This window comes from Eurypyga helias, unplaced genomic scaffold, assembly GCF_000690775.1.
Source record: "Eurypyga helias isolate BGI_N326 unplaced genomic scaffold, ASM69077v1 scaffold38326, whole genome shotgun sequence".
NCBI classification, from domain to species: Eukaryota; Metazoa; Chordata; class Aves; order Eurypygiformes; family Eurypygidae; genus Eurypyga; species Eurypyga helias.
Window position 1 is genome coordinate 1 of NW_010256652.1, and position 12208 is coordinate 12208.

Sequence of the window (12208 nt, forward strand, 5' to 3'; positions counted from 1 at the left end):
TTTTTTTTTTTCATTCTCCCTCCATTTTTATATTAATGCAGTGTTGGTGAGAGCTCTGGGGTGCTTGAAATTTGTTTTTTGTGTGCGCTGTGCAGCTTGTGCACCTACTTTCTGCCCAGATAGGTCAGCTCTTCGTCCCGTTACGTGTAGTGGTCACTTACAGCAGCGCACTCGCTGTAGCTTTTGCCACTTCGCTTATCTTATCAACGTGGTTTTCGGTTAGGATCAACTGCCTGCTAGAAACAGGCCAGGTGCAGTTATTTGAGGCGGGTTTCCTCCCGAACCAGCAGCCGGTAGCGGTGTGACTACTGACCTGGCAGAGGGGCTGCTCACCGGGGAGTGTTTATTGACACCCTTGTTTGATTCCCATCGTAAACTCCATAGTAACATGCAAAGACTGGGAAACAGGTTCGGTACTAAGGCTCTGGGGTGGGTTTTTGAAATTACGGACAGAACTCCTCTTCTCTGGTTTAGCGCTGCCACGCCGGTTCGTTTCGTCTGAGGATGCGTTATCAGCTCAAAATCGTGACCGTGATAAAATACCAACCGTAACACGGGGTATTTCTTACAGCTGTTGCACTTTAAAACTTCGATTTCTCTCTGCTTTTCTGCAGATTTTAGCACTGAAGGGTATACCGGGCAAGCATCTATAAAGTGTTCTTTCAGGTGAAGAGTATAAATAAAGGCTTTTTTCCCCAAGCTAGTTCCTTGCAAGAACAGTAAAGGGTTGGCAGTGACACACTGCCAAAAACCTGCATTTAAAATGAGATTTTGGTCATGCCTATGGGTGTAGATACATTTTTACTTTCCTGGGGCTGAACAGCCTCAAAATGGGAAGGGGATGTACTGGAGGTTTGAAACAAAGCGGGATACAGTTGTGTCTAGGGTGGCGTGAGATGAGCAGGTACGAACTGTGCAGCGTGTGCAGATTATCATGGATTTCTGCAGACTTGTATCACTTACCCACTTAAGTAGCTGGCAGCAGGGTTATAAACGTGCAAAGAAGTGGCTGCCTTTTTCGCAGACTTCCCAAGTTTGTGTAACAGCTGGTTTTCATGGCTCTGAATTCCCAGATGCAAGCCTCTAATGAGCATCCTGATGGGTGGCTGGCTGGATGCTCATCTTGGAGGGACTGCAGCCCCCAAAAACGAGGCCGGAGGACGGGTGTGATGTGTGAGCGGTCCTCACTGAAATTCAGACTGGTTTCACAGCTGAGCACTGGGCCAGCCAGGGAAGTATTGGCAAATTCTCTTAACCTGGACCAAGTTTTAAGCATATAAAAGGTACTGTGAACATAGGATTGAAAAACACCAGTATGTGGATCTACAACTGGTTGCCCAATCGTTCCATTTCCCTGTGATGCTGCTAGAAAGTATCAGCAGTAGAGTTTGTTGTTTTTTTTTTTTAACCCCCAACTCTAGAGAATTCACTTTTTGGCCAGCAATATGTAAAGTGCGCTCACAGTTACAATATTTCCTGTATGATTCAGGTTTGTGTTGAAATACTGGTTTGATAAAAATGCATTAAGACAAATAGCTGGAGTTTAGATGATGTAACTGAGTTCTAGTCTGTCCAGAAATGCATCTCCTGAAGAAACAAGTGTTCTCGTCCTGCCCACCAAGTGAAATCAGTTATTGAAACAAGGGGAATAAAAACCCAAAACATACAGTACAGCCCTTCTAGGGTTAAGCCTAGCTGTTACAATCCATCCGTGCAGCAGGATTTGTGTTACCTGTCAATAAGTAGAATAGACCTTTCTGCTGCTCCGCTCTGAATGTACACCTGAAACTCCTGAATGTTTCAAGGTACTGCTGATCACACGCAGGGATTTAGGACTTAGAATAGTTTATCCCTTGCTGTGTTTAAAAGGCCGTATTATCTGTGTCAGTGATGCGTCTTTAAATGTACGTTGAACGGTGGCACAAATAGCAGTGGCTGTTTGCTTAGATATTTACGTCCCGTCAGGCTGACATTGACCGATTCTTCCCATTTCACTGGTTCTATGGATGACTCCCCCCATCCTCCTGCCATAAAGGTACAGGTATTGGAAACGTGGAGAAGCCTGAAAATGATGAACCAGACCCGTGAAACACGCACGAGTGGGTGCTATGTCTCGAATGCTTTTTGACTGAATTAAGTGTAAGGGGAGGTCATGGGAGCGGTTCTGGTTTGCACACCAGAATTCCAGGCGCCTCTGGGATCCCAGCGCTGTGTTGGGGGTGGGGGAGCTGGGGAGGGAGGCCCTCTCCGTGCCACCAGCCGAGGCAGCTTGCCGTTTGCGTGATGGCTTTCAGCAGCCTCGATTGACGAACAGCTCAGCTCGATGAACCAAACTCTGTCTGCAGCGAGGTACAAGTCTCAAGTGGGAATAGAGAGCAGTGGTGTTTTTGTTGTGCTGTGGGGTGATGGACACTTCTCAGCTATTTGTGTGACACTACTGGACTTGTTCTGCATATAATTTTGTCCTGTCTCCTCTCTTACTCTGCTGTCCTTCAGACAAAATAGCCGGTAAATACGTAGCCTGTATTTTTTGACTAGGTTGCTAAAATCAGCCCTGAAGCTCTTGCGTATGTAAGCATGACCTTGGAATTATTTCAAAAAAAAAAAAAAAGCCTCGGTGGTTTGCTTTTATGCCACCGTGTAAAAGTTGTGCTCTATCGGAGCCCTCGTTTGTCCATCGACTTGATCTATTGAACACTTCCCCTTCAAAGCCATAAAAAAGGGGCTAGGGAAAGCCTATCCTTTGCAAGTACGTTTTGCCTGTGCATTCCCTAGCAGCTGACATCTTCAGAGACTGCTTCCTCTATTAAATATGCAGCTCTTGAAATTAGTCTTAATTTAAATGCAGCGTTTCTTTTTCATGTATGTCTCTGCATCGGTCCTTTGTTGCTGAGGGCGATCGGGAGTACGTGCAGCTGAACAAACTCTCCGCCTGACGCTTAAAATTTCTGACTGAAGGATTTTCAAGTTAAAGGTGCGATGCTGTCTTCTGGTTTGCGTCTGGTTTATATAGTAATAGCTGGCAGTGAATGAAGAGCTCTTGGGATGTGGTGTCAGGCACTCGGTTTCTCAGAGAGAGATGCAAACGTGGAGTTCGAGTGACCCGTGCGAAGTCGCCCGCCCCGGCCAGGAGCAGAGCGAAGGGCTCTGGCGGTAGGTGATGCCGTCTGTAGCGAGCAGCGTCAGTGGGGATGTTAAAAAGCATTTAGTGCAAAGATCAAGCAATTTAAGTATTGGAAACAGCCTGTCTAAAGAAATATTTGGAGTTTTTGCAGCGTTATGCTGCTAACAGTAGAAACAAACCTGGAAACTAGCGATACGCTTTTGAATGAAACAGCTTTCCGTGGCCCTGAAGTTGGTTCTCGATTTATTAATTAGTGTGTTGCTTATGCATATGGCCATACTGACCCTTATAAATGTGTGAAAGTGTATTTATGTGACTCACGGGGTTTCTTGGTTGGGGGGCGGGGTGGTTTTTGAGAAAAACAATGGTGGATTATTGATTCTGGAAGTGTTTTTTAGTACTGGAGATGCCTCGTAATTAGATGGGAGTGTAAGATACAGTCAGAATTGCCAAGACTCTTCACCCTTCTGCCACTTCTGTGTTTGACTTGGACCTTTAGTTTCTCAGAGAACAGAACGGAGGGACGTAAAATTAGCGTGAGCCATATGTACTGCGCTCAGGGTTTACAGCTACGCTGTGTAAAACATGAGAGGGTAAAAAAAGTAAACGTATTGATACTGAGCCAGGTTTTTCTGAGCCGTGCAAGCAACCTTAAGCTGTCTCTGAACACAGAGCAGCTTTGATTTTTTTTTTTTAAAAAAAAAAAAAAAAAAAAAAAAAAAAAAACAAACAACACAACACCCCCCAACCAAACAAAACAACAAAAATTTCCTGTCTCTGCTCCTTTGCCTTTGCTGGGGTCGGGGTGCTGCAGGGTACCCTGTACCTGCAGGGTGGCCCTAAGTGTGCCCATCCTTGTGGGAGTTAATGTTCACAGAGCCCAGCTTGAGGGGTGTTTAAAAGGTGGCTCTAAAGTGCTGGTTTATTGCATGGCTTTGACTTGGGTGGAGCGATTGAACAAGCTGCTTGAATCCCCGCTGTGACAGATGTCCACAGAGATGCCCCTTTGTCACCCCATCGTTCTTGGTCCCTAAGGAATGTTTTCATGCCATTCCTTGGTTGCACCCTCACCCAGAGTAAATCAGAGTTTCTTCGTCACGTGATTGTTAGGTCAATTCAATTAAATACAAAGCACTTCTGGGGTGTAGTTCACAGACAGAAAACCTGTACGAGAACCATGGTATGATAGCTCAAAAGACAGCCCTGTTGGGGTGCACGTCCATGCGTATTGGTCCTGGCAGTGAAAAAAATGGGGCACCAAAACCATCGGCACGATGCTGGGAGTTCAGGTTTGGGCTTCTAAAACCCTCTGCCAAAGCGTTTTAACAGCGTTGGGGGAAGTTTCCGAGAAAGAGGTGCAGAAGAGGAATTCAGATATGAAAGTTTGACCAAATTGTGTGATTTGGAGAAACCCTAGATGAATTGTGAGGTCCAGTAGTAGTTTCACATGGCCTTATTGCAAGAATTTGGAGTTCCAGCTCAGTTGCACGGCTGTAGAATAGGCCAAGCAGCCAGAAGTGGGGTGGGTTGCCGTCGAGCCAGGCTGCGCTGGAAGCTGTTTCGTTCAGCAGTTGTGAATCGCCCGGGATCGAAGGGGCCGGGTGCAGAGTGCTGGTGGAAGGGCCGCCTTTGTTCAGGAGCGGGGAGTTAGCCTGGGGGAAATCTAAACTTCAGCCCGGAGGGAATCCTGTAAACTTGAGCCTGAACTGCTTTGAAGTCCTGACAGGCGCCTGGTGCTCGGCTCCGTGCTTGTACCCAGTGTCCGTGATGGTGGTAATGGAGCGCTGCTCGAAACTACAAGGTTTACGCATTCATCCCATCCAGCCTCTTCCCAGCCGTCAGTCACTGCCTCTGCTAATACGATTCTCAAGTACCCTGGCAGTGAGATACCTTGCCCGAATCGCAGGGGAAGTGGTTTTGTGTTACTCTGCTTCTGCGCAGCGTTTCTCCCTGCCCCTGAATTTGCGGACTCTCTGCCCAGCGCGCTGACCGCCGCCTGTGCAAGGTGAACGGTCGTTGGCTAACTGGCTTGAGAGGCGTCCTGCGAGCGAGGCAGATCTACGTATCTCATCTCAGATACGCCTAATAAAGCCGTGAAGGGATGTATCAGAATCACGTGTTGGCTTGGTAAGGAAAAAACCTTCACCGCTGTCACCTGTGGTTGGTATCACTGAGCTTTATTCTGGTTTGCTTCTCACTTGTGCGTCTTGCGGGAGGAAGAGGATGTCAGCTCTATTGGAATTTTCCCTTCCCTGTTAAACTGAATTCTGTCTGTGGCTATATCCTCATCCCCAAGCATCTCCACTGGCGATGCCCGGGAGGAGCAGCTGAGGATTGCCCCGCTGGAGGGGAATCCCCTGTGGCACCAAGCCAGCGTGATCCGTGCCACAGCACCTGCCTCCCTCCCCTGCCTGCGGGCAGCATGCCAGAGGTAGGAGGGGGCACAGCCCGAACCGGCAGCGCTCTGGCAAGGCTGAACAGCTCCAGAGGTGCGTCTGCATTGACATACAGCAGCCCAGTAGCTGCTGTAATTTGGGCGAGAGATTATTCTGTCCTGCTCCGTCTCTTGCTGTTTATCCCCAGGAGCTGAGCTTTGCGTGGCCTGGCTCTGCTGTGTGTTTGTATCACGGGGTGGCTGAAGATCTGTCTTGGATGCAGGAGACAAATGGCATGTGGTGCTATCCTTATTTTTTAAAAACATCAGTTCTTCAGGTTGGTTACAATTTGGTGATCATCTTAGAGCAGAAATTGCATCATGTCTTTGAGCCTTCAGAGCAGCTTTGTTAGCCCGAGGTATTAAATAGGCTGTTCATTCAAGCATTTTTTGGCCTGATCACATCCCAGATAGTATCCGAAATGGAAATTCGTGCAACGTTTATCTCGTCCAGTAGCAACTTCGAGGGAAGCTTGTAACATCAGCGTGGAGAACATCATATCCTTCCGTCGCTGAGCACGAGCGATGGGTTCCTGCAAGACTTGGGCGTTATCTTGAGCCTTGCCAAACCCATGCCTTCCCCAGCAAATGACAACGTCGTGACGGTGGAGGGCTGGCTTCTCAAAGTTTTCTGTATAAATCAAGTGGAATAGAAACCCAAGGAGATCCATTTCTGCTCAAGGATCCCTACATTGGGTGAGTAAGGATCTGGGACACAGAACAAGGAGGACACAACTCTTGGCAGTCTGGTCACAGTAGTGCAATGGTCATTCTTTACTGTGGAGTCAGGCCAGGCTTTGCATGGTCTGTGCAGGCTTTTGAGACCAGAAAACTCCCAAGGACAGGAACCCAAGTGCCTTGTAGAAGTGTTTGGGCACCTGGGAGAGAATAAAACTGTCTCTGCTTTTAAAAGTAATTTGAACTTTGCTTCCACTTACCACAACAGGCTTTCCTTGCTCCCCCTTCCCTTCTTTCCACAGCTCTGCCCTACTCCAGGTGAGGTTTCTGCTGGGTTAAGAGCTATGAAGGGCTTCCCCCAGTGTTCCCCTGGATCATTTGTTTGGGAGCAGGGCAAGACAGAGGTAGCATCCTCATCTCTACCTGCTTTTTCAATGAAACTGCACACAGTGGGATATTCCTGTCCTAGGGATACCGTATGTGGTGTACACTTCAAAAGCATCTGGTCCATTGTGCTGAAAATGAGATGTGAGATGTTACAGCCTTTGCTCCTCCTGCTTGTAAAGCCAGCAGAAGGCTATTTGTACTTGTAAATTTGCCTTTTATCTTTTAAAATTGTACTCGCAACTGTGTCCTTCTGTCACCTTGTTAAGCCTTCAGTTACCGCCCAGGATTCGGGAGCTTAGTCCCAGCTTCACGGATCTCCCTGCCCATGGGTTGTAGGCTTTCTGAAGCAGAGACTTTGCCTTTCTTCCCGTGACAGTAGAAATGTAGATGGAAGGTTAAGGTGACAACCTGTGCGGCTAAGAATTGTCTGTGTGTAGTGATACTGATTGTCTAGTGCTGATAACTTGAACTCGTGGTTCCTTGCAGGGAGCAGCCTGCGCTGGGGAAGGGAGGCAGGGGAGGGTCTGCCAGGTACCGAGGGAGTCCCAGACGTCACTCGCGAGGACTCCTGTGAAATCCAGTGGCTGCTTACGTAGGGTTGCCTGTGCTTACCCTAGGAATAGGTTGGAGTCTTGCGGTAGGCCCCATGGCCATATTAAGGATGTCCTATATGCTTTTGGGAACGCGGCTTAATGCAGTAACTGTACTAGGAAATGGCTAAGAGTCCCTGGTTATCAAGCAGGCAGTAATGCAGAGGGTGATGTCATGAAAGTCACAAAGAGATCCAGCGATGCTGTAAGCCGCAGTTAACGGCGCAGCCGGCATTAACAGAGGTGTGATGTCATGCACCGAAAGTGTCCGGGACCATCAGAAATAGAAACCGGTGTGACCACGGGAGAGCGGGTCCAAGGCGCGTGGCCTGAAGATCGCGTTGGAGAATCGCTTGCTCACGCCTGACTGCTGAAAACAAAGGACTGGTACCAGCAAACCGCAGAGCAACGCTCGGGCAGACGTACGCAGGCAGCCAGGAAGCACCTGCTCGAGCAGATGGCACCCGCCGAACAGGGGAGAGAGGGGCAGCCGAGCCCGGAGCCGCCCCGGGAATGCAGAGGAGAAGGCAGAGCGGCGGGCTGGGCCGGGAATGCTCGGCAGTTGAAGGTGTACGGTGCGCAGGATCCCTGCCCGAGCACCTGGGGGTGCCTTATCGCGCGTGCTATCAAAGGCTTGGTTGTGTTCTGCGGGAGCCAACCTGGCACCTGCGTGTGGGCTGTGCTGTAGGCGTTCCCCCGCGGCTGCTGTCCTTGCTGTTCGGGTTAAGTGTTGCGGTGGTGTTTGTGGTGGTTGGTCACCTATGGCATGTCGCTCTTCCACTGTTTCTCGCTACGGAGCAGCTTTTTGGGGAAGATAAGTACAGGTCGTGGCTTCTCTTCTATTACTGCTTACTCCAATTAGCGCTTTGATTTGCTTATGCATTGTGGCGCAGACAGCGATAAGGTTAACGATATACAACTCCTGCAAGTTGTATCTTCTTGCCTTTGATGCAACTACACGCAAATTAGCTGAGGACGCTTACTCCCTTAGCCTCTCTCTCCAAACGTGCTCGGATTGTCCTCCCTTATTCCGAGTGCTCTACGTGTCTGCAGTGTGACGGAGACCGCAGCGTGGTGCAGGTACGTTGGCTCAGAGCAGCTGAGGCCGCTCCTCGCAACTCAGAAAGGCTACTTGCCCCGGCTACTTCCATCAGGCAATTTGTTTATTCTGTGTTTTGGTGACGGAATATGAGAAAAGAGATGTAAAAAATTGTAGCGTAGCTGTGTGTTTTCAGGGAAGTTCGGTAGACGTTTGGAGAGTGATTCAGGAGCTGGAATTTTTCTTAAGATTACAAAGACTTCAGAAAAACAAACGAGGAATAGGTTTTTTAGTCCTTCTGTCATACTTTTGTGGTAGTGAGCTGTTTGAGATGGAATGTAGCTCTACTAAGGTCACCTTTCTACTTCTCCCTCTCTGCATACTGACACAGTTATGTGCTCACAAACTCTCAAGGCTGTAGCGTGCCTGGGTGAGGCCCAACATCCTCACAAAGGGGCTAAGGTTTGAGAAGAGACCTCTGTGCAGCAGCCAGCGTGTTGGAAAAGTGCCCCGTTTCTAACCCGGAGGGGCCTTGGAGAGCAATGCCCTCTCCCGGGGAGGGGGGACCCACTGCCTCTCCGGTTCACTGCGAAACAGCAGGCTCTTCAGGAGATGGCAAGTGGGAGTGGAAGGGGAGGAGAGTGGGATGTGCAAGACTGCAGGCCGAGAGGCTACGGGCAAATAGCTGCTGGTAATTTAATCCTTGTATAAATGCTACACGCTGGTGGTAGTTACTACTACTGTATGTGAGAGGTTACGGTGCAGTAGTGAGTGTGCACGTGGCAGCGAAATTGTGAGAAGCCCGGTTCATCCTCCTTTTGTGCGCGTGTGTTTTCTACAGGGTTCTTAAATCTCTTGGAACATAAAGCCAGCTTAATCTTGACTTCAGTTTTGTGGGGTCGCGTTCTTTCAGACGCGATTCGGTGTGTTAATTAATGCACCTCTGACCACATACGCACCGAAATCACGTTGCTGCAGCTGCGCCTCTGGAGTGTTGGGAGCCCGAGCTCTTCCGTTCGCCCAAGCTTGCCGCCGCTCGGCAATCCTGGCTGGTTTTATTCCATGAGAGCTTCCCCGTGGGGTTGCTTTGACTGCCCAGAATTGGGGCACTGGGATCATTGCCGTTCTGTATCACAGTTTTCTGAAAGGCAGAGAGGGAACAGCAGTCTCCGTGTAAAAAGAGCAAACTAGAAGTAGATGCCAGTTGGCTCCTCTGCCACCATATTAAAGGGTTTTTCTTCTGCATCCTGGCTATTTCCAGCTGTCCCTCAAATCTCTACCCAATTTGTCCAGTTCCCCTTTGCCTCTTCTCCGTGCTGCCCTTGGGGAGGATGACGGGATGGATGTGGGTGCTGTCTCGGATGAGGCACCTTGCTGGCCAAGGGAGATAACGGGGCAGGCAGGGGCCCCGTGTGCTGCTGAGCAAGGGCAGAGATAGGGGGAAATGCGAACTACGGTCTGCGTTTGAGGTGGAGCTGCTCTTCCTTTTTTTTTTTTTTTCCCCTCCTTTTATTTGGCGGGAGCTCTCTGTGCGTGCAGGAAGCAATGACCAAGAAAACTCTGTGTTTGTCCCCAAAACTCTGTATTTATCCCCAAATTGATCTCACTGGAGGATCCTAATATTTAAATATTGTTACAAAAAGAAAATAACACATGTTGGCCTTTAAAATGTCTTTTCCTGCTGTCCAAATTTCAAAGCCAAGAGGTTTTTTTGTAGTTTGTTTTTGGGGTTTGGGTCATGTGTGTGTCATGCTTGTCTGTCTGTACGTGCCCTGCGTCTCCCCTGCAGTGGAATTGATGTATGTGGGATCAGGAACATTTGACTTGATCTTTGGTTTCTTCAAACCAGCCTAAAATTCTTCCAGAAGACTTTGTGTAGTCATTCCCTATCATAATTCTTCTAGGAAAATTGTGGAGTCTTGGAAAATGTATTTCCTGTCTAACGCTGATCCTCCTACTCTCAATGAATCACTTGTACTCTCGTGTTGCTTTGGGCTGACTTCCCTATTGACTCCAGTGCCTGGGATTTAATTAGAAATCTAGGGATGTTATTTGGAGCTATAAAACTACACAGGATTCTTCTCTGTGCAGCGGGATTACAGTCATTAAAAAAAAAAAAAAAGGAAGAAAATTAAATATTTGCATCTTAACTGGCCTGGGTGTGAACCGAAGAGTCGCCTCGTGTTTCTGCGTACGCCGCTCTTGCACGCTTGTTTTATCCCACCCTTGTGTAAAGCAGCACTCCCTCCCTCTCCAAACCCACGAGCAACCCTCAGACACAGGGTCTGCCATGTGCGCAGGATGGGTTTCCCTGGCTATTTTAGAGGGAAGAAATAACCCCCAGGAATTCTCAGTCAGTGGGAAAATGCCTGGATGTTTCCGAAATGGGTGGGCCCTTCCTGTGGAGCCACAGTCCTTGGTGGCACAGCTTTCCCCAAAGCCTGGGAAAACTCACGTTGGCTACTCAGGGCCTTGAATCCCATAAGGCTGACCCATCTTTAGACCAAAAAGGAGCAATTTTATTCAGGGCGGGGCACATTTAGGGGCTCTTTTGCATCGATGCTGTTGGGCTTTGGCCGTTGAAGATAGCACCTGCAAGAAGAGCGGGACTCTATTAAAAAACCCCGAACACCAAAACGCTGCAGTCCGTAACTGGGTGTACACACCCGTGGGGCAGGTCCTGGGGACATTATCTTCACCTCTGCCTTCGAGCCTCCCCGCTGCAGCGGGACGGGGAGATAAGGGTACAGTGCTGCTGCAGCTCTGCTCCCCAAAGCTCCCCTGCCAGCATCCTCTGGCACCTCCCTCCGATTCTCCCGGAAAGCAGTTTCCTCAGTGGAGACCTTCCCCTAAGTACCATCAAGCTACTGGAATGAGCTGGGGAAAGGGTAGACTCCAGCAAGGCCAGGTTTAGGACCACCAGTGCCCGCCCGTTGGGTTTCAGGAGTAAGCAGACGTGATCTCTCCACGCTTGAAAAGCTCGAATAATTTTTTGCTTGCGGAGAGAAACTTTGAACGGCTGGCATTACGTTGTAATAGCAGACTAGTTAGGTAGGGTGTCAAGGCTGTAGGTTAGTTTCAAAATAAGTACATCGGTTTTGTGGGTTTTAGCACGCTTGTCGCTTGCCTTGTACCGGTGTTGCTTCTGACGACCAGATGGGGTAGGCCCGGAGTCACCGGTTTGAATCGTTTACACCGTGTATACAACACCGCCAAGGCAGGCAGGCAAAGCAAAGCCCTAATACCTGTGGTTTTGAAACACTGGTAACCTGGCACCCCAGCAGAAGTTGGGATCGGGCGCTGAAGGTAACCTGTGACATACTTACCCATTTACTGGAGTGCCTGGCACGCGTCTTCCTTCGCTTGTTCTGTGCGCAGGGTAAGGCTGTCGCTTGCATCTCACCCACCTTTCGCGTTCTTCTTTTCCCAGGTTAAAGAACTCGTTCTTGACAACTGTAGGTCATATGAAGGCAAAATCGAAGGCCTTACAGATGAGTTTGAAGAGCTGGAATTCTTAAGTACAATCAACGTAGGCTTAACCTCAGTTGCAAACTTACCAAAGTTAAACAAACTTAAGAAGGTAAATAAACCCCCCTGTGCCGTGCCTCCCCCTCGTCGCACTGTACCGCGTGTGTAAAACCGTCCTCTGTATAAAAACGTAATTTGGCTGATCAGGCTGCTCTGTGATACGTGTTTGCACTAAAAACTCAAGATGTTTATGTGCCTTTTAGCTGGAGCTCAGCGACAACAGAATCTCAGGAGGACTGGAAGTGTTGGCAGAAAAGTGTCCGAACCTCACGCATCTAAATCTAAGCGGCAACAAAATAAAAGATCTCGGTACAATGGAACCTCTGGTAAGTTGATGCGGTGCAGGGTGAAATCAGCCCCCAGCCCGTGACGAGTAGGGGCCTTGGAGAGGCCGAACCAGCTTGCGGGGGGGTGTCTGCGGTGGTTAC

General features: G+C 49.0%; 1 protein-coding gene across 1 annotated transcript; it reads left to right on the top strand.

Moving 5' to 3' along the window:
• Positions 1–11682: 11682 nt before the first annotated feature.
• Positions 11683–12106, top strand: ANP32D (acidic (leucine-rich) nuclear phosphoprotein 32 family, member D; the record flags this gene model as incomplete). Its single annotated transcript, XM_010153738.1, has 2 exons — positions 11683–11832; positions 11984–12106. Coding segments are annotated over 2 exons (273 nt in total), but the record flags the coding sequence as incomplete, so codon positions are not given.
• Positions 12107–12208: the final 102 nt, after the last annotated feature.